This window comes from Desmodus rotundus, chromosome 13, assembly GCF_022682495.2.
Source record: "Desmodus rotundus isolate HL8 chromosome 13, HLdesRot8A.1, whole genome shotgun sequence".
Taxonomy (NCBI): domain Eukaryota; kingdom Metazoa; phylum Chordata; class Mammalia; order Chiroptera; family Phyllostomidae; genus Desmodus; species Desmodus rotundus.
The window spans coordinates 52,555,987-52,579,187 of NC_071399.1; the positions used below are offsets into that span (position 1 = coordinate 52,555,987).

Here is a 23,201-nt window from a genome sequence, read left to right on the forward strand (position 1 = left end):
CCCAGAACTTATTAGCCTGCCAAGCTTTAGTTTACTTTCTGTAAATTAGGGGCTGGGATGAGTGGAGAGGTTGCATCAGATCAGTGACTCTTAATCGTGACTGCAGGTTAAGAATCACCCGGGGAGTGTGATCAGTGTGGCAGCGTGGAGCCATTTGACAGAGATGCTATTCCACACGTCTGGGCTTGGCTTTAGCCATTGTAAAAACATGCTTTCCAGATGATTCTTGGACTGTTTGCTGAGAACGAGAAACTGTTAAACTAATGCTGCATTTTTAAAACGGTAGAACTGTGACCTATTAGTGCAGAAGTGGGGCAGCTGCCTATTTTTGTAAATAACATTTTAGTGGAACAGAGTCATGCTCCTAATGTCCATATTGACTAGGGCCGCACTCCCGCTGCAGCGGCAGAGTCTTGAGTAGATCTGACAGACACATGGCTCACAAAGCCAGAAAATACCTACTATCTGGCCCTTTAGAGAAAAAGGTTTGCTGATGCTTTCATTAGTGGGTTATAAAATCATTTTAATAGGTTGCAATCAGTATTTTATAAAACAAAATAGAAAATACTAAAGCACATTGCATGTATGTAAGTGCTGTTTTGTTAAATTTGTTAATATATAAACACGTTTGTGTGTATTTGTATATATACACATATATGTGTATACACATATTGGGGAAAATGTATTTCTCACTGTGGGTAGCAGTCAAAAAAGCTTGAAAAAAATTAAAACACTGACTCAAGGTCCCTTCCATTTGTGGACTTTCTCTTAGTCGCACGGGTGCTATGGCAGCATGGATTTGGGTGGGAGGGAGGCCTGGGTCGGGGAGGAGACAGGAGAGAACATGGTTTTCCTGACTCACACTGGTTCTGGGGCTGCTTTGTCTTAATCGATTACCCCTTGGACAAAGGGTAGTGCTCAATGCCCACGTTTATCCGACTGTTATTACCAGAAGCAGAACCGACTGGAGTTGTGTAGAGGGTGTGAGGGTGTTTCAAACGGGGCTGATAGTAAACTTACGGGGTGGTTATGAGGGTTAAATATACATCCAGCGCCTCAAACTAAGTACAACAACAACAATAACAAAAGAACTAGGATGCCACTATTTTTTCTCTGTAGCTGTTGATTCCTGCCCCGCCTTGCTTTGGGTTGAGCTCTGGAATGTTACCAGCTGCAGCACTGACCATCCATCCCTGACCATCCGTCCGTCTGTGAAGGCACCAGTGGCGGCAATGAGGACTAGGAGAGACAAACACCCAGGTCAAAGCTAAGGAAGAAAAAGGACTGGACTCAGATCCATTGAATGTTAGGACGATTCTTATTTCCAAAAATAGTAACAATAAAAAAAATAACAAACAGAAAAATCTACTGTATTTAGATTCCTTTGATAAAAATTCTAACTTGCTAGCACTGTTATAGTCTGAATGTTTGTCTCCTCCAAAATTCATGTTGAAACCCTAACCCCCAATGTGATGGCATTAGGAGGTGGGGCCTTTTGATTATTAAACCCTGAGAGCAGAGCCCTCATGAACAGGGTTCCTGTCCTTATAAAAGACTCCAGAGAGCTCCCAAGCCCCTGCAGCCGTGTGAGGACACAGGGAGAAGACAGCTGTCTATGGACCAGAAGGGGGCTCTCACCGGAGACTTAATTGCCTCAAGCCTTGAGCTTAGACTCCCCAGCCTCCAGAACTGTAAGAAATAAATTTTTGTTAATATCCACCCAAAAAGACTAAGACAGACTATAAACTGTTAGCTGCCCAGATTGAGGAATTAGCCTTTTGATTAATCAAGAATGATCACTATGTAACTACTTTAAAAATATTAGTATGTAATAAAATATGGTTAAAGTTTTGGTTGGTAGTGACTGATTTATTTATGATATACTCATATATGTAATCAAATATAAATATATATATTCAAATGTAGGACTTTTTAAAAAATTTTTATTGTTATTCAATTACAGTTGTATGCCTTTTCTCCCCGTCCCTCCACCCCACCCCAGCTGAACCCACCTCCCTCCCCCATCTCCACCCTCCCCCTTGGTTTTGTCCATGTGTCCTTCATAGTACTTCCTGTAATCCCCTCTTCCCACTGTCCCCGCCCCCACCCCGGCTATTGTTAGATTGTTCTTGACTTCAATGTCTCTGGTTATATTTTGTTTTCTTTTTTCTTCTATTGATTATGTTCCAGTTAAAGGTGAGATCATATGGTATTTGTCCCTCACCGCCTGGCTTATTTCACTTAGCATAATGCTCTCCAGTTTCATCCATGCTGTTGCAAAGGGTATAAGCTCCTTCTTTCTCTCTGCTGTGTAGAATTCCATTGTGTAAATATACCATAGTTTTTGGATCCACTCGTTTGCTGATGGGCACTTCGGTTGCTTCCAGTACTTGGCTATTGTAAATTGTGCTGCTATGAACATTGGGGTGCACAGGTTCTTTTGGATGGGTGTTTCAGGGTTCTTAGGGTATAATCCCAGCAGCAGAATTGCTGGGTCAAAGGGCACTTCCATTTTTAGTTTTCTGAGGAAATTCTACACTGTTTTCCACAGTGGCCTCACCAGTCTGCATTCCCACCAACAGTGCACTAGGGTTCCCTTTTCTCCGCATCCTCTACAACATTTGTTTGTGGATTTGTTTATGTTGGCCACTCTGACTGGTGTGAGATGGTACCTCATTGTGGTTTTAATTTGCATCTCTCTGATGGCTGGTGATGCTGAGCATCTTTTCATATGTCTCTGGGCCCTCTGTATGTCTTCCTTGGAGAAGTGTCTGTTCAAGTCCTTTGCCCATTTTTTAATTGGGTTGTTTGTCTTCCTGGAGTGCAGTTGTGTGAGTTCTTTATCTATTTTGGAGATCAGGCCCTTGTCTGAGGTATCATTAGCAAATATGTTTTCCCATACTGTTGGTTCTCTTTGTAATTTGGTGCTGTTTTCTTTAGCCATGCAGAAGCTTTTTATTTTGATGAGGTCCCATTTGTTTATTATTTCCTTTATGTCCCTTGCTTTAGGGGACGTGTCTGTGAGGATGTTGCTGCATGGAATGTCTGAGATTTTCCTGCCAATGTTTTCCTCCAGGACTTTTATGGTGTTACGACTTATATTTAAGTCTTTTATCCATCTTGAGTTTATTTTCGTGTATGGTGTAAGTTGGTGATCAAGTTTCATTTTTTTGCACGTAGCTGTCCAGATCTCCCAACACCATCTGTTGAAGAGGCTGTTTTGGCTCCATTTTATGCTTCTGCCTCCTTTGTCAAATATTAATTAACTGTAGAGACTTGAGTTTATTTCTGGGCTCTCTGTTCTGTTCCATTGGTCTATGTGCCTGTTTTTATGCCAGTACCAGGCTGTTTTGATTACCGTGGCCTTGTAATACAGTTTATCAGGTATTGTGATCCCTCCTGCTTTGTTCTTCTTTCTCAAAATTGCTGCAGCTATTCAGGGTCGTTTATGGTTCCATATGAATTTCTGAAATGTTTGTTCTATATCTCTGAAATATGTCATGGGTACTCTAATAGGGATTGCATTGAATCTATAAATTGCTTTGGGTAGTATGGCCATTTTGATGATGTTAATTCTTCCAATCCATGAGCATGGTACATGCTTCCATTTGTTTGTGTCTTCCTTAATTTCTTTCTTCAATGTTGTGTAGTTTTCTGAGTACAGGTCTTTTACCTCCTTGGTTAGGTTGATACCTAGATACTTTATTTTTCTTGTTGCTATATCGAATGGGATTTTTTTTCCTGATTTCTGTTTCTGATGTTTCGTTGCTGGTGTACAGGAATGCCTTTGATTTCTGGGTATTGACTTTGTATCCAGCTGTTTTGCCAAATTCATTTATTAGGTCGAGTAGTTTTTTGGTGGAGTCTATAGGATTTTCCATGTACACTATCATGTCGTCTGCAAACAGTGACACTTTCATTTCCTCCTTTCCAATTTGGATGCCTTTTATTGCTTTTTCTTCTCTGATTGCTGTGGCTAGGACTTCCAATACTATGTTGAATAGGAGTGGTGAGAGAGGGCATCCTTGTCTTCTTCCTGATCTTAGTGGGAAAGCTCTAAGTTTTTGTCCATTGAGTGTGATGTTGGCTGTAGGTCTCTCATATATGGCCTTTATTATGTTGAGGACTGCTCCCTTTATTCCCACTTTGCTGAGTGTTTTTATCAGAAATGGGTGCTGTATCTTATCAAATGCTTTTTCCACATCTATTGATATGATCATGTGATTTTTGTCTTTGCTGTTGTTGATGTGATGTATTATGTTTATTGATTTGCGAATATTGTACCATCTTTGCATCCCTGGGATGAATCCCACTTGGTCATGGTGGATGATCTTTTTAATCTATTGCTGGATGCGGTTTGCCAATATTTTGTTGAGAATTTTAGCGTCTATGTTCATCAGTGATATTGGCCTGGAGTTTTCTTTTTTTGTTGTGTCTTTATCTGGTTTGGGGATTAGGATGATGCTGGCTTCATAAAGAGAGTTTGGGAGTCTTCCATCAGTTTGGATTTTTTGGAATAGTCTGTGAAGTATAGGGGTTAGCTCTTCCTTAAATGCTTTGTAGAATTCTCCTGTGAAACCATCTGGTCCAGGGCTTTTCTGTGTTGGGAGTTTTTTGATGACTGCTTCAATTTCGTCTGCTGTTATTGGTCTGTTCAGGTTTTCTGCTTCTTCTTCATTCAGTTTTGGAAGATTATATTTTTCTAGAAATGTGTCCATTTCATCTAGGTTTTCAAATTCCTTAGCATACAGTTCTTCGTAGTAATTTCTTACAATCCTTTGTATTTCTGTTCTATCAGTTGTAATCTCCCCTCTTTCATTTTTAATTGTGTTTATTTGGATCCTCTCTCTTTTCTTCTTGATGAGCCTACTTAAAGGCTTGTCGATTTTATCTTTTCAAAGAACCAGCTCCTGGATTCATTGATCCTTAGAATTGTGCTTTTAGTCTCTATGTCATTTAACTCTGCTCTGATCTTGGTTATTTCCTTCCTTCTGCTTGCTCTGGGCTGTCTTTGTTGTTCCTCCAGTTCTTATAGGCGTAGGGTTAGGTTGTTTGTTTGAAATGTTTCTATCTTCTTAAGGTAGGCCTGTATTGCTATGAACTTCCCTCTCAGGACTGCCTTTGCTGTGTCCCATAGGTTTTGGGTTGTTCTGAGTTCATTTTCATTTGTTTCCAGAAATGTTTTGATTTCTTCCCTAATCTCATTCTTGACCCATTCATTGTTTAATAGCATGCTATTCAGTCTCCATGATTTTGAGTGTTTTGGGTTTTTTCCTTTGGGGTTGGTTTCCAGTTTCAGTCCCTTGTGGTCTGAGAAAATGCTTGATATGATTTCAATTTTCTTGAATTTGTTGAGGCTTGCTTTGTGTCCTATCATGTGGTCTATCTTTGAAACAGTTCCATGTACACTTGAAAAGAATGTGTACTTTGCTCTTTGGGATGAAAAGCTCTATATATATCAGTGAAGTCCATTTCCTCTAGGGTATTGTTAAGTGACACAATATCCTTGTTGATATTTTGTTTGGAAGACCTGTCCATTTTTGACAGTGGGGTGTTAAAGTCCCCTACTATAATTGTGTTGCTGTCAATATCCTTCTTGAAATCCTCCAAGATTTTCTTTATGTTTTTGGGTGCTCCTATGTTGGGTGCATATATATTTACAATGTTGATGTCTTCTTGGTGGATTCTCCCTTTGAGTATTATGAAGTGACCTTCTGGGTCTCTCTTTATGGCCCTTCTTTGGAAGTCTATTTTGTCTGATACGAGTATTGCTACCCCTGCTTTTTTTTCCTGTCCGTTTGCTTGGAAAATTTGTTTCCAGCCCTTCACTTTCAGTCTGTGTAAGTCTTTTGTCCTGAGATGGGTCTCTTGTAGGCAGCATATGTGTGGGTCATGTTTTCTTATCCATTCAGCTATTCTATGTCTTTTGATTGGAGCATTTAATCCATTTACGTTTAAGGTTATTATCGATAGGTAGTTATTCATTGCCATTTTTTCCTACCTGTGTTCCTCTCTCTTTCTCTTTTCCTTCCTTTCCTTAAAGCAGTCCCTTTAGCATCTCTTGCAGAGCTGGTTTGGTGGAGCTGTATTCTTTTAGACTTCTTTTGTCTGGGAAACTCTTTATTTGGCCTTCTATCTTGATTGAGAGCCTTGCTGGGTAAAGTAGTCTTGGTTGCAGGCCTCTGGTTCTCATTACTTGCAATATTTTTTGCCATTGTCTTCTGGCTTGGAGCGTTTCCATTGAGAAGTCAGTTGCTAACCTTATTGGGGCTCCTTTGTATGTTACTTCCTTTTTCTCCCTTGCTGCCTTTAAGATCCTCTCTTTGTCTTGGAATTTTGCCATTTTAATTATGATGTGTCTTGCAGTGGGCCTCTTTGGGTTCCTCTTGCTTGGGACTCTCTGTGTTTCCTGGATTTGGGTGACTTTTTCTCTCATCAGATTAGGAAAATTTTCCATCATTACTTTTTCAAACAGGTTTTCTATCCCTTGCTCTTCTTCTTCTCCTTCTGGTATTCCTATTATACGGATATTGTTACCTTTCAGGTTGTCCTGCATTTCCCTTAATCCCTCTTCATTCTTTCTGAGCCTCTTTTCCTTTTGTTGCTCTTTCTGGGTGTTTTTTTCTACTTTGTCCTCCAGCTCGCTGATCCGATCCTCTGCTTCATCAAGTCTGCTTTTCATTCCTTCTACTGTGTTCTTCAATTCAGAAATTGTATTCTTCATTTCCTTTTGGCCCTTGTTGATAGTTTCTATTTCCTTTTTCATGTTGCTATAGTTTGCAGTGAGTTCATTGTAGTTTCCCTGTGGTTTCTGGTAGTTCTCTGTGAGCTCACTGTGCTTCCTGATAACCATTGCTTTGAACTGAGTATCTGATAGTTGACTTGCCTGTATTTCAGTTAGCATTCTTTCTGAGGCTTCCTCCTTTTCTTTCACTTGGGAATTGTTTCTTGGTCTTCCCATTGTTTGTAAGACTCTTCTTGTTAGCCTCTGCTTCTTAAATTGATCTATTCTGACTCCCTGGGTTTATGGTATGAACTTCTATGGTAGAATGCCAATGGGATTCAGTGGTGCTGTCTCCTTAATATCCTGTGCTCACTGGTCTTGAGCTGACGTTTATGGGTGTAACACAGTCTTACTCTGGTCTTTTCAGCACTCCAGGTTCTCTTGTATCACCTGTGGGAAAGAGAGAAATGGGGGCAAAAAAAAAAAAACCCGGAAGGAGGGAAAAAGGGAATAGGAAAGGAAGGAAGGGAGCAGGAATAAGGAAAGATCGGAGGCAAGATAAGAAGGAATTTTTTAACAAAAATTAAAACAGAATAAATAAAAGAAGGCAGGAAGAAGGAATAATAAAGGTAAAGGATGGAAGGAAGAAGGAATAAAAAAAGAAAGAAGGACAGAAAGGAAGAAGGAATTCAGGGGGAAAGAAGGGAAGAAAAAAGAAAAAAGAAAGAAAAACAAAAAAAAAGGTCTTCTGCTGGCTTTAAACTGGTCAGGTTAGTTCTGCTGGTCATCCTGTCTGTGGAACGGGAGGGGGTGGTTGGAAGGATTGGTTTCACTTTTCTCCCTTCCTGAGCCACACTCTTCATTGTTTTTCAGCCTTCTGTCTAGTTCCTTCGGGTCCTTCTGCTCCCCACTAGGCCTTTAGTTCACCAGCTGTGGCTGTCCTTGAGTTGCACCAATTAGGGGCAACTCACATTCCACCGTCTTGCTCTTTGCTGTCTTAGATGCTAGGGGCTTTCGGTGCTGCTATGGGGTAGTTCAGCCCCCTACTGGGTCGAGTCTTTCTGGGGCATGCAGTCTCCCCTAGCCCTGCAGCTCCCCTCTGCTGGGCGTTCTGCCTTCCTCCTAGAGAGCCAGTAGGCCCTGCAGAGTTCTGTACACCGGGGCTACGTAGGAGTTTTCAGAACCAGTGCTTTTTTTGGCTGTGGTCGCCTGCAGGCAGCCAGGCCGTTGATGGGGTTGTGTGGCTGATCTCCGCTTTGGATTTCGGTTGGTTGCCAATCCCCTGCTGTGGGTCTGTGCGTGGGGGCAGCCAGCCACTGATCTAGTTGCGCGCTCACCCAGGAGCTTTTTGTCTGTGCTCCCAGGCGGCTGGGCGCTTATCAGGGCGCCCACCCACCGGGGTTTCAGGTGTGGGCCCCAGGCCACTGTGGGGTACGCACCCACTGGAGCACTTTGGGACTGGTGCTCAGGCAGCTGGGCTGCTTATCAGGGCTCACGCTCACCCAGGGTTTCAGGTGTGGGCCCCTAGGCGCGTGCCAGCCGGGCTTCAGGTGAGTGCCGGGGCTGCTTTTCTGAGTTCACAGTCCAGGGGCTGAGGGGGGAGGGGCACCAGAGGCTGCGGCTGCTGCGGAGAGTTCTCTAACTAGCTACTACGTGCCTCTATTTTCTTTTCCTTTTTGAAAAATTCTTCCTATTCAAGCCCCCCTGGTCCAAACAAGCACCTGGCTGCTCACACTGCCCAGCCTGGCTCTCTCCCACGAATCCTGCAGCAGACCCTGCGCCCGGCGGGGGCTTCAGTCGCCCTCCTCCCTGTGCGCATCCCGGGGATCTTATTGTCCTTAAGCACTCTTCTTACCGTCTGATCTTTCGGTGTCCTGTATCTTTGGTCTTCGATCTTCATATATGCTGGAATACCGCTGGCTGTTCGCTCTGCTCCTCAGATCAGCTAGGTATTTCACTGGCGTTGAGGGGAAGTGGACTCTGCTCCCACCTATCTTGCCGCCATCTTCTGTTCCAAATGTAGGATTTAAAGGGACCCCAAGGTGACAAGGTGCCATTGTCTTTTGATCTGATGCCTGAATTACTTCTGATTTAGTCAATAGATATTGTGCACATACCATGTGCCAAGCACTGTTTCATACACTGGAATACACAGGTGAAAAAATGTTCTTCCCACACAGAGTTCACATTCCCTCAGCCTGTTTGAACTGCTCTCAAAGGGACCCATTCTAAGGGACGGCCCAGTGCATCTTTAGATTTGGCAGGTTTTCCTGTCAATTTCACTCATTTAGAACTAATGCAAACCCATTTCTCCATGACAGTCCCACAAATATTTGAAGGCAATTCTCAATGTCCAACCTCAACTCTACGTTTACCCTCACTCCTCTCCCGATTTTTCTCTTTTCAAGCTAAAAGTCTTCCATTCGCTCAACTATCCCCCCGGGGCAGGAGGCTGCCCCACTCTCCACGGAGTGGTAACAATCCTGCTTTTTAAATTTTTCTGCTGCTTTTAATGTTAATAAAACATTCTTAAAATGAGAAACTTACATAAGTGAAGATAGATTAGGAGTTGGGGAGAGGGAAGTAGGTGTGGCTGTAAGAGGGCACAGGAGGGACCCTTGTTGTGGGTCTTTGTGGAGAGAGGACTGTTCAGCACCCTCTCCGCGTCAATGTCATGAACCTGGTCAGGATATTGTACTATAGGTTTTCAAAATGGAGAATGGGTGAAGGGTGCACAAGCTCTCTCTCAGCACTATTTCTTGCAACTGTGTGTGAATCTACAATTATCTCAACAAAAACAGTTTAATATAATATTTCTCACCAGAAAGAATACAGACTTTGCACATTGTCCAAATGCATTCTTTTTATTGGAGAAGGACAATCTCAAGGCAGCGCCCTTTGAGAAAGGCATCTCTCATCATCATGTACATGGAGATCAACCATTACTCTCCGCCAAGTACAAAAATACACACATCAGTGACTTCCGTACAATAAATACATAATCATGCATCCCACAATAAAAGGCACGGAAAACTGGTCACTTAGTAGTCATAAAAATTGCTAGCTACATTATTAACAAAGCCACCCTAATTATCGGTATAAGGAACTGTAACAATATATTCCAAAGGTGAAAACACATAAGACATCTTTAAAATAGTATGCAATAAATATCTCAATTGTTTTATATATTTAAAAATTATGCCATTGTAAACAGCATGTAAACAAACAAAACTCACGTTTTCTTGCCATTATTAAAAGTAATTAGAGCCAAAGTTATAACCTCTGCTCTGTCAGGTATATTTCACTGGCAAGTGTGCTAAGCAGTGAAAAGTTTCACTCTTTTCTGCAGCAAACAGAGCCCACTGTGTAATAAATAGATGTGATCTGCATCTTTTAGATACAGTATAATTTCAAAACAGACTACCGAAATGTAGTAAACTCTTAACTATAAATAATATAGAAGAGGTTAAAGTAAAACTATCTCTTCCAATGTAAGGGTCAAAAGGAACTCTACTGTTATGATTTTGATAAGATAAATATAAGGCAAACAGTTACCAAGTATCTTTAGCAAAAGGGTCAAGTGTCTAGCCTTCTGAGCTTCCCTCTTTTATGGACTTTTATAACATCCAACAAACTAAGAGTTTTCTTTTGTTAGAGAACATAGAAATGGTTAATACTTTATGCTGACGGGAAATGGTGACTTCAAAATGTGCCTACCAAAATGTAAATATACATACAAGTAAGGTTTTTTTCATACTTATGGACAATAAAGGGCAGTTTTTTCCTTCTCGTAAAGGAACCCTATTGCCTAATCATCAATAAATATTCAGAAGTGCATTTTTTATAACTCAAATATTTTTGTTTTATCTCACCTGTATGTCAGTGCATTGCGGCACACCAGTATTACCAGTATTTCACTATGTGCCTAGATAAGTATGCTACCTGTTAAAATATTACTCCCTGCTCTCCAATAAAAGTAATTGAGGTGGAAACATCTCTACCAGGAAGCATTACTTTACAGTGCTCCCCCTCTGCTGTGGTTCACAAGGCCTACCTCATACATTTTGGTGTATGTGTCATTCATAGGGACACATGCCTTTCTAAAATGGACTTGAAATTTAACTCGTGCTCTACAAATCTGTTAGTCTCCTGGGTCACACACAGCACCTACGACTGTGTAAACGAGGCTCCACAGGTTTGATGAAAGCTACACTTGGCAAATGATGGGCAAAGGTACTTGTGGTTCTCCTGAAGATACAAAAACTGTAGACACAGAAATGGGATTACTTCCTTATGACACAAGATTTGTTAGTTTTTTGGTGTGGAAGGAGACCACTTCTCTGAAAAACTCTGAGAAATATTTGCTTTAAAAAGATACCCTCCTAATTTTTTAAGTGGACTATAGAAAAGTAATTATGAAAACAAACAAGCCCTACCAGACAAGAATTATGTGTTACTTTAGTTGTATCCCCAGCATCTAATGAGGTGTCAAGAATAGAGCAGGTAGAAAAATGGCTATTAAGTGGGTGAAGGGAGAGGGCATTTAATCACAGCATTTGGGGCTATTTAATTTTAGAAATTATTAACTTGATAGACCTTTTTGCGTTAATCTTAACCATGATTTGAGGACATTGTTGAAAGACTTTACAGAATCACAAGAGGGAAACAGACCCTTGGTTGTTTGGAGTGCGTATAGAAGAAGTAGTAATAAGTTTTTGAAGATTTTAGAAGTGAGGTTTTAGTCTCTCCTAAAATGAATAATATGAACATGTAGAACACAGATAATAGATTTTAGTCTTTATAAAACTATAGGGGGTAAAAGTCACAATCTTTCTTATACTTGCATCATAAAAAAATCAAACAAGTTATTAGCTACAAACCTGAAATCACACAAATTCAGTGTGATTTCACAAAAATCTCTGGCTGAATATTATTTTTAAGAGAATTTCAGCTGATTACTGTTTTAATTCTTTCTGAAGTCCCATTAGTTTGTGTAGGTGATCAGTGCACGTGTTTCTGTAGATCGAATACACCGAATGTCTACAAAGTACAACGACAATCTTTATGGCATATGTATGGAGTACAAATAAGAGTTTGTCAGTTATGTGACATTTGATAAGTCTCATAATTTAGAAACAAGAATTCAGATTTGGTAAATATTTCTGATAAACAGCTAACAGATGAGTATCCTTCATAAAGCAATGGCTCTTTCCTGCTTTTTATCTTCTGTTGGTTTCCTAGAGTATATGTGTGCTCATGAATACACATACCTCATGTGGACTCTCAGAGAAGTCTACGTTTACATTTGTGAAAATACAAAACTGTAGAAAAGTTGGGGTTCTTTACTTCCTTCACTCAAAAACACTTTTAAAGTCCTATCATGTGCTGGCTAGACAGTGAGACTACAAAAAAGAGAGGTTAATGGGGGAGGCAGGAATATATAATACATAAAATTGTTGAAATGTGATGTTATTTTAACAGAAAAAGTTTCAAGATTCTATGGAGCATGGATGAAATGCTGAAACTGGTTTGGGGAATTTGAACTGAGTCTTGCATGACTTAGCCTATGGTATGTGATTATGCCAAGGCACTAAGTTGTGAATAGTTCCAAATTCCGGAATTACAAAAGATCTCTACAGGAAATGGTGGGTGAGGAAGCTTCAAAAAAAAGGTGAAAAAATGGTGGGGTGAGGACGCTAAAAAGGACGCTAAAAAGTCAGGGTCACAGAGATCCTTATGCATCATGCTAAACTGTTAGGCTGCCATGCTGTAAGGAGAGTGTATTTAAGAACTTATAACAAAGCATGCAAGGTAAATTTGTGTTTCAGAAAGACCACTGTGTCAACAATGAGGAAGATGGACTAGAGGTGGGGAATGAAGGTAGGAAAACTGGTTTCTGAAAACCAGAAAGGCACAGGATAGAAAAATGGTGAGTTTGTACTAATAAAAGCAATAGAATTATCACTTTACTGCAACGAATTAAAAATAGAACATAACATGCAGATTCAATTTTAAAATGGACAAAAAATGAAATATGCAACAGCATAAATACTGAAAAAACTTTGAGATATAAAATGCTTTTGTTTATACAATCCAAGACCAAGATTAGAATTAAGCATTTGTTTTGTTCCATATTTTAGTTTATGAGTTTCTTGGCAGAAGGATATAACCATATAATGTTGCTATGAAAACTGTGTCATCTCTTCAAAGCTTTGTGAAAGCTTTTCAAGTAAAATGAGAAGAACAAAAAGAACTGCTGAAGTTTGCAATTTTTCCATCCTCAACCTTATGCATATTAAAATGTATTGCACAATTAAAATCTGTAAATAGGGCAGGCTCTAAAAAATCATAACTTTAATTATACTAAGGTCAACTGTGTATCAGGTCATTGTGGGAAACAAATTCCCAGAAAAAGTGATTTCTTCCTGTCACTATACCAGATCATGCTGGAATTATCAATTAGAGATCTGTCATTATGATAAGTTGTGCCCTGGTTGGGGTGGCTCACTTGGTTGGGCGTCAACCCACAAACCGAAAGGTCAACAGATCAATTCCTGGTCAGGGCACATGTCTAGGTTGTGGGTTTGATTCCCTGTTGGGGTACATTCAGGAGGCAACAGATCAATGTTTCTGCTTTACACTGTTTCTCTCTCTCCCTTCCCTCTCAAATGAGAATAAAATAAATACTTAAAAAAACTAACTTGTGTTATTAAGACATCAAAAGCCATGTGAATAAGTTCCGATTCAGTCTTTTCCTTTATGTCGTATAGCTTTCACACTTTTACGGGAGCTCCAAGTTATCACATTATGCTATAATAAACACCTGATTTTGCAAAGAAACCTTAAGCCAAGGATCAAATAGTGACTGAATTCAAATGTCAGGCAAAAATAAAAGCAATATTCATTTCCTCTAATGTGTATTTAATGGTTTTAACTAGGTTATTCTAATTTATTTCCCTTAATTGTACTAAGGTTTTCATTATGGCAGTAATTAAGGAAATCGCTAGTTTAGTCTCTTTACAGAAGTTTGGAAGGTACTTTGCATTAGAGAGTACCAATCCACAGGCAGAAAATGTAGCCAATGATCCATGCTTGGGATCAAGCAGCGAGGAAACCATTCAGCAGTCACTTAGTATAAAGAGTAAATGACATCACAGGATACGACAAGGTCAGGGAGTCCTGTGATCCATTTTTTTAATGACTGATTTAAATAAAGCTCCCCCCTCCAAAAAACAAGAGGAAGAGGAAGAAACATTTTCCTCTTTAGAGAATTAATATTAGAAAACACGAAGGTCTTAATTTAAAAAATATTCACTGCTGTAAAATGGTTGGAATAGGTACAGAAAAAAATACTACTAAATTTCTGGAGATTTCAGAGGTGAGTTTTTAGATGATCCTAAAATGAGTAATATGAGCCTGTAGTGCACAGATGAAAATACCCATAACCTACTCTGATACAGACAGTACTAATGTTACTTCACTCTTATTTTTAAACTGAACATCAAGGGATATTAATTTGGAATTTTAATTTTCAAGCTATAGTCTTGGAAGCTTTCTTTATGTCTTAAATGACAGTGGGAAAGAAATGGTAAATTTAGGTATGATTCACACTTATGTAATTTTTTGCCAAAGAAAAATTCCCAAGTACTTATAATTGATAATATTGTGTGCCATCTCTAATTGGGGAAACTGAGGCATGTAGTTTTAGAAAGGACACCGTGAGCGACCACCAAAGTCAGTTATGGAACTCAGTACACCTAAACCATATTCCTGTTTCCAGAATCACAGAATTCAGCTATGTGTAGTAATTATAAATGTTAATAATTTTTTTTTGTTTCGAATGAAAGGAAAATCTATCCTTGCTAAAAATTTTAAGTCAGGTTCATGAAGATCTCCTTTGTCTGAATGGTATGATCCGATCTGTATTTATCAGAGTTCTTCTCCAGGGACTAGTGAAGCCCTTCTGACAGGCTCTCCCTCTACCAACCAATCACTAAGTGGAGGAAGCAGACATTATCTGCCTTATGTAGGAAATAAAAATGATTAGTAGGTCATCCAAACTACTTGCTTCAATGGCTTCTAAATTTCAACAGTGAAATGGGCCCCCTGAATTCTACTGGTTATTTGGGAAAAATGCAGACAGAGTCTCAAGAGGCTTCAGCAGGGTGACATTTTGGGTAGTGATTGTGACATTGTGCCTACCCTCAAAGGTTTTGTGCTTCTATAATATATGGTGAAAGCTATCTATATTCAAACTATTTATTTCCAAGTCTTTCCAAAAGAACTCAAGCCTCATTTCTTTTAATACCCATATGATGTTTCTCACATTTTCTTTTTTCCTGCCTTCAATAATTGCTTGTGTAACAGTAAAGTTAATATTAAACTGTCTTTAAAATTAAAGTAAATTAATTCTGGATCTCTTATTATAGTTTTTAAATAGTTTATAATTCATCTACTGCTTATACTATAAAACAGTTGAATTTAGGGCTTGCTAAAGTGATCTCTTTGGTATACAATACTGCCCCACATTTAGTCAGAACAGTTTTATTTTCTTGAAAACGTGATTTTATTCTGTGTGTTATGTTGAGCCATTATGTTTTAGATATTGTTTTTGAAACAGTTGAATAGACTACTTTTAAACCAAAATAATTCAGAACTCAATTAAAATCCCATTGACTTAATTGACAGAAACAAACTATTAGTCACCATGGTTACTATTTGTAAAGTAGCCCAGATTAAATGCAATTATGTGTTAGAAATATACACCCTGGAACCTGGAGCTAGCCACTGGAGGTATGTGCTAATTTGGGGTTCAAGATTCTTAATGTGCATTTGAATGTCATACTGGCAGTATAATCACTGAGATCTCGTTTACAGTACAACAAAAATTGAAAATTTACAATAGAAAAGAAGTTCTGATTTGAAGATAAACTATATACATATCGGCAAAAAACAGCACAATGAATTCCTTGGCTACATTAAATCCTTAATAGTGGTGATTTCATTTTGGCTTTTTGCTTTTTCCACATTTATTTTAACCATGATAATTATTTTTAGCACAGTCCCTATTACTATTTAGTTACCTATGATAGTAGAGAATACTTTTTTTTAATATGGAAAAAAACTGGGCATCTGTTTGACAGAAATGAGTATTTCAAGTATGCAAGTAAATCATCAACAGAGCTATTATACTCTAAGCAAGAGCAGTAACAAGAAAAGAGCTAGAATATGCATTTTGTATAAAGATTACATTTCACAACATAATAAATAAATGCACTGATTTATACAACTTGTGAAAACCTTCTACTGATGATTACAAATAATACTGTCTATTGTTGACTTTGCTGGTAACAGCACTGCCTCCCTTAGAGACTCAAAGGTAAAATTCTTGCCCCAAAGCCACAAAATATACAAAGCTAGTTTGTTATTAAATATTTTGTCTGCTACAAGTCCAGCAAACCAAAGTACATTTTGGCAGTTTGAATAACCAGCATGACCTAATTATCTGGGTACAAAAAGATAAGACAAAATTTAATATGAAAATTAATAAAACCAGTAAAAGGAGAAATCTGTTGTATAAATAGACACTTTAACATAAAAGTGAGAATTTTATCTCAAGTGGAAAAAAATTTTGATACAACTTATTTAAAGATTTGAAAATAATTATATTTCCCAGCTCTAGTCAAATATATTACTTCAATTTATTAGTCATCTTAATATACAATATATAACTCACAAAACTGGGAATGTTACAATAGCAAAACCTTTTACAACATGTTACCAGTTACCAGAACTGTAAGAAATAGTAGTTGTATATCAATTTAATACTTAGAATATAGAAATAGACATGGCTAAGTTTTGTGGTAAACAATAGTGCAATCAAATAGAAAGGACCACAAAATATATTCTTTTTCTTTTTTAGCTTGTACATCTAACCTCATTATCCTACTTCAATGGCATAATTAACTGAGTATAAAACTTATTTTCATACATTTAAAAGTAACCCTACATTCCTTTAAGTTTGGCTAAGTTATTCTTGAAATGCAGTTCCTATGAAATACCCAGACTATTAATAAATTCCTATGAAATGAATAACTTGTAGCTAAAATAAAATACTTTATGCAAAGTTTTTAGAACTTTTAAGTAATGGTTTGTCTTCTATTTTTCCAATTAAAACTTGGAAGTGCATAAAAAGAGAGAATATAAATATATGTAAATAGAGTATCTTACTTACATAAAGGAAATTAATCTGTTTACCTATATTAGTAATGTGATTTCTAAAACAACATTACTGAGTTTAATGCAGTCTCAGTTACTGTTAAACTTCTTTTCCTGGAAATAACAGAAAGAAGTATACAAACAGGTACAGTCCAGCTGTCTTTTATCTCACTGTTCTTGGTAATAATAAACCTTTACAGTTTTTTATTCTAACAGAAATATCTCTAAACAAAACCTAGAGAAAATAGTAAAGAGAAAACATCAAGAAAGATTAAAAATTAGTGCTTTGCTTAGTATAAAACCAATAATCATTGCCTTTCTAAAGTTTTGGCTATTTCTTTAGGAATGCATCCTATTGCAAAGGCAACATATTACCCTGACAGAGAGACAGCTACACAAAAGCCACCAGGGAGATGCCACAGCAGGGACGGGCCAGCCCCAGGCCACACTGGACTGGCAGGGGGTGGTGAGCAGAGATGGAGAGGCGTGGGGAGGCTATCCAATTGCCTTATAGCATTTGAGGAATCTTTACTTTTCACTCTTCTCAGCTGATTTAAAGGACTTGCGTTTTAAAACTGCCACTTGTATCATGAATCTCTAAACCCACTGTTTTACCCAAATTCCATCTGAAAAATGCAGTTTTCTGGAGTTTATTTTCTGGGGGGAAGAGAGCACAGGAGAAACACTAGATACCAAGGTTGAGAGAGGTAATACTTTTATAGCTTAATGAAAAGCTACATCCTTAAATAATTCACATCTGCATTAACACAAAAGTTCAATATGTTGTTAGCCCAGTTGGAGATGATAGATAACTTGCTTTAGAACAATGTGTCAAGTTCCCATTATAATTTTTTAAGTCATGGCTTTGCCTGAATATTTCTTTCCTCAATTCCTGTTAAAAATGACTTTCATTAAGATTAAAGTAGTGACCTTTTCATTCACAAAAATTAGCTAAAGATTCTCTAGGAAGCAATGTTTTGGTAAATTATATAAAAGATTAAGTGAAGGACTATTGACAGTTTAAGTCATAGGGAAAGGTCCTACTATAGAATTAAATAATTTGTATTTTGAGGGTCAAGAATATAATATAGTATTTTTCAGACATTATTTTAAGAAATTATTAGCTATCTGAAAATGAAGATTAAATTAGCGTAAGAAAAACATTTAGTCTAGCAAACATGCCGTCTTTGAGGGCTTTAACGACACGTCTCACTTTACTGGCAATCTTTTGAGTTTTCACGCCTAATGATTCATTTAATGTGCTGCTGTGTCCTCAAGCATGAATGATGTCAGCAGGATAATCTAACCATAAGAGAAAGTGAAAATGTGCAAGGTGTCAGAGACTGACCCAGTCTTACTTATCTCAGTGCATATTCTTCTGACACATTTTCTGTGACTTAAGTTGTGAACAAATGAGAACGCCACGTGAGCAGTGGACTGAATGAATGTAGACTGGCAGTGACTAAGACGTGGTGTAAGGCCAACTGTGGTAGTTAGCCAGTCTCCTGTGTTCCACCTTCGCCACCGAAATGTAATCACTGGGTAGGCAGGGCTCATCTAGAACCGGAATTAGGAATATGGACTGAGAAGAAAACTCAGCTAGGGTGATAACTGAGTTTTAGCTGATTTCTAGGATTAGCTGGAGAGGCGATATGAAACAGTGGATTGGGGAGTGAGCTATTCTAAAGACCTTTTGAAGACCTCAGATCCCTAATATCTTGGAGGGATAAAATGTATTTAGGCCAGTGCAAATCATTCGGATGAATCTTGTTTAAAATTCTTGATTCACTAGGTCTGGACTAAACCTAAGAATCTGCATTTCTCTTAAGTTCCCAGGTGATAAGGATGCTGCTGGTCCATGGCCCACATTTTGGGTAGCAATGCCCAATGTTATCCAATAGTTTCTGTAATGATGTAAATGTTCAATATCTGTACTGTCCACTATGGTTATTTAGCCCTTGAAATGTGGCTAATGCAATTGAAAAACTCAGTTTCTACATAAAGTAACTTAGATTTAAACAGCCACATGTGGCTAGTGGCTACGATACAGGACAGCACAGATCTAGACATTCGCGGTCACCTCTTCTCAGTAACAGCAATATATATGTGTGTATATACACACACACACCATGGTCCCCACACTGTCTGTGCCACACGTGGCAAACACAAGGCCCACAGGCCAAATCCAGCCTCCACCTTGTTTTATGCAGCCCGGCACCTTGTTTCTACCCGCTGGCAGTGCCGAGCCCTTGCTTAACTGTTAAGGAGTAGTTACATTAATACAGTCCTAAAATTACATTCAGCTCTTTGAAGACAACTGTGAGGCTGATGTGGCCCCTGGTGAAAATGAGTCTGACATGCCTGGTAATCCAGTAAAATTCACTTAAGATTAGCAAGTCTTTTATAAAATGCGAATGGTAAAATTAGTTTCTTTAAATTGTTTTATTTCTAAAACTTTGCTAGATGACCCCCAGTGAGTGCTAAGTTGGAAGAACTGAGTCATTTTGCAGTAGGACAGTTGATGAGGAAAGCGTAGTATACAGCAGTGAGAATTCTAGCAACCATCACTGTGCTGGGCATGTGGGAAAATGTGAAACCAGGGAGTGGAAAAGAAACTCAGAAATGGAGTGGAAAGACACAGAAGAGAAAAATTAAATAGACACCGAAATTTTATTTAGGCCTGCCTCTGTCCCCTTACTTCTTGAAAAGCAAGTTCTTCCTCAGGAAAAGGAGACCGAAAGGAAGTGGGTGTTGGCTTTGATTCCTCTCCATCCCTCCCAAATTATTTGCATGTGGAACAGCCAAGCAGGTTGGAAGGTGGCAATGACAGCTGGCAATCAGGAGCAGGCTTGGGCTACTCACCCCAGCTTATGCTGGATCAAGGCACAGAGGCCTCACCTGCACACCCCAGAGCTGTGATCAGGCACCAGGAGAGAAATTCTTCCCACTATTTTTTGCAACCTCATCTATTAGAGAAGCTGGTTCCTCTGTGATACTGACAGGCACCTAAGGAGGCTCTGAGGGCACCACCCTGGCAGACAGGTGTTGAGTGAAGTTGTTTGGGTCCTACGTAACCACAAATGACAAAGTGGGCAAGAAAATTTGCTCTCATTTAGCAAAATAAAAAAAATTAAATGGTCATTTTAAAGGATTTCCCTTATCCAAGAGCCACTTGCAGGAAAATTCTACCTAACTAAAGATTCCGTTAACAGAGGTTTTACAGTATATGTAAGAGATGGTATCTATGAATGAAATACCAACATCAAACAAAAAAATCCAATCATTTACATCTTACTCTTACATTCTGAAAATGTAATAGCTTGAGAATTTTTTCTATTGGCAAAGCAGTATTTTGGGGGAGTGAAAATCAATAAAGGTTTTTATATTCATTCATTTTTTTCTAATGTTCCTCACCTCCTTGCCCTGTCTTACCTTTTTGGGCAGAGCTGGATAGGGATCTGTGACCTGCGCAGAGTTCTGAGAACCTGGCGACATATCTCCTATTCTGATTCCACAGGGAAGTGCCGGGAAGAGCAGGACTCCTTGTGGGGGTGGGGGACAGGGCTAAAAAAGGGACTAGAAAAGAAGACCTTTGATTTCTTAGGTGTGGGTAACATTAAAATTTTAAGCAAAGAGCTTTTTACTCCATTAAGCTACTTGATATAATTCTCTTTGGAAAATTTCCATTTATTCACAACTTAGGTAAAATATGTCACATACTTGGTTAGGAAACCATCAGGTTCATTTATTTTTAAGATATCCAAATTTTGTGATTTTCACTAGTAGTTAAATACTAAAGTTATGAATAAGAATAAAGTGTCAAATATTTAAACTCCTTTGACCTAATTGTGTCTGACAGTAGTTCATTTTAATGCTTTCCTATCAATACTTCTCTTTAAGCATTCAGCAAACGGTTGTCTAGAAAATATCAATGAGAGTATATTTTGTGATTTTAAGTGTGAATATACATATAAATGTATACGTGTGTATATACATATCTATGTGTATATGTATATATGTGTATGTATGTCTATTGAGCACCTACCTAGAAGGCTACTTTATGAAAATTGTCACCACTGGGTCAGTACAGTACCCTGTTTACTTCTTTTATATAGAAGATTTTTAAATATTACAATTAACTTTTGGTATATAATATCTAAAGAAAGCTTATTTAAAGGTATTTGTGTGACTTTTTGAAATGCATGCCTTTGACTTTCAAAGATTTGATAATCGCAATGTTGACTCCTAATGAGCCACACTGAAGTGTAGTGGTTTAGAAAAAGGAAAATAGTATCTACCCGATAGGATATAAGAATTAGGTGAGATAAGAAGAAGAATGTAAAGGCCTTTAAAATAATTTAAATTTCTCTTGTTGGGAGGCAGTTTGTGTCAGGAGTAACTTGAGCTAGTGGGTAAGTCACTAGTATACAAATCCCAGTTGAGACACTGAAGAAATTTCTGGAGGTCAACAGTCTCCTATATCATAAATGCAAACACAGCATTAAATAATTATTAAACTGAAATGGGAAAATAAGTGCAAATGTGGGAATTTAGGTTTGGAAAGCATAATTAATGTTAGACAACAGATGTAATTTGTGAAAATATTCAGAAAATATTGTTAATGTGTATGTCCACTGCTTATGATAAGTGGACATAAAACTGGCTTGCAAAAGAGTGTATCATTTGTTGATTATGGGACAGACACATGTTCACAAATTCTTAGATACGGGTATTTATGCAAAGTCCACACTGAAGAACAGAAAATGCCTTTAGCTAACAAAAAGGTACTCAGGTAGTAATAAATTAATTCCATTAAAACTGAGAGTTAACAATATTAGATATGACATGCAAGAAAAAGACAATTCAGGCAGCAACAACGTGCGTTAAGATTCGCATTCATTCATAGTACTTGAGGGATTTTAAGCATACTGTTTGACCACGGAGCACTAGGAATGTGAGGTGATACCGATCTAACACTTAAAACACACCTTAATATATCTTAGACCCCTAACCCATGAATTTAAGGAAGAAGCCAATGCCTCCAATAATGAGCTCTAAGAGGTTTTAGCCATATATTGTTTTGTGGTTGCACAATAAGAATATTCCACATGACCAGTTTTAAGAAAAGTAAACATTTTGCAATCCCATCTTTTTGACAATCCAATTTTCTCAGTCTTCCCATTTTTTACAAACACGAGCAAATTTGAACATATTAGGTTTGCACAATAAGAAAATGGCTCTGTGAAATGTATTTTTGGCACAAAAATATTTTCTAATACCTCAAATCAAAATTTTCACCCACAGCAAAATATCAAGTCATCAAGGTGCTTCAGTGGTGCTTACTCATCTAGGCAGAAAACTACAAAAACAGGCAATTGCTTCCAAGAACTTTGTATTAAGTAGCAATTACTTCCCTTCCAAGGAATAGCACCGATATGATTACACCTCAAACTGGGGAGTGCTTCTTCCAAGCTCTTTAATTCCCTGCAGAATTCGCTTCACATGGCCCACTTTCAGTATCCCCAGGTCCTAAAAAGAAAAAGAAAAAAGGTACAAAGAAAGCAAGAAGGAAGAGAAAGAAGTTTATTGACAAGAAAAAATTAGCGGTTAAATATTTAACTTATAATTAGCATCCACTTCATTTATTTTAGTTTATAGTCAATGATTCAGAAAGTGAAAGCTAGAAAAATAAGTTTATAAAACAAAAATAACCTGACATTGAAATTTTACCAACCAGTAAAAAAATCACATCCTATACAAATTCTGAAATGTAACATTCTGATAAATGATATACTATGGCAGTTCTTCAAGAGTCTACATTTGTTTCTCTTTTTTCTTCTTTTTTTAAGAACACCGGTTCTTTTGGGATCCCTGAGAAAAAACATGCGACACCTGGGCACCCACAATCAGTCTTAAATTAAAGCACCTGCACTTTTCCTCCATCAAGTGAATGTGGGGCCTAACCCTAGAGGAAGATACTAGTACCCATTACCTGCATTTGGAATGCAAATGACTTTGTAGTTGCATTAAGAGTCTTTGATTTCAGAGGAATATTTAAATATTCTGAACATTTTGTAATGTGTAAGTGTAAAAAATTCTTAAGCATAGGTATCTGCGGGTTGATGCTTTTCCTCAAACACTTTTGGCTCCCTTCCCTCAGAACTCTTCTTGTTTCTTAAAGAACTATCTTTCTATAAAGAACCAAGAATTCAATAGTTAACTCAGACATGGATAACGATTGGAGTGTGCACAGGTAGCG

General features: G+C 38.1%; 1 protein-coding gene across 7 annotated transcripts in view; it reads right to left on the reverse strand.

Moving 5' to 3' along the window:
• Positions 1-9,567: 9,567 nt before the first annotated feature.
• Positions 9,568-23,201, reverse strand: part of DGKH (diacylglycerol kinase eta) — a 231,013-nt gene continuing 217,379 nt past the window's right edge. For all 7 annotated transcript variants that reach the window (XM_053916770.1, XM_053916772.2, XM_053916769.2 and 4 more), the window contains one exon: positions 9,568-22,471. In XM_053916770.1, the coding sequence (XP_053772745.1) occupies positions 22,382-22,471 (90 nt within the window). In that variant the 3' untranslated portion in view covers positions 9,568-22,381. The remainder of the gene's footprint in view (positions 22,472-23,201) is intronic.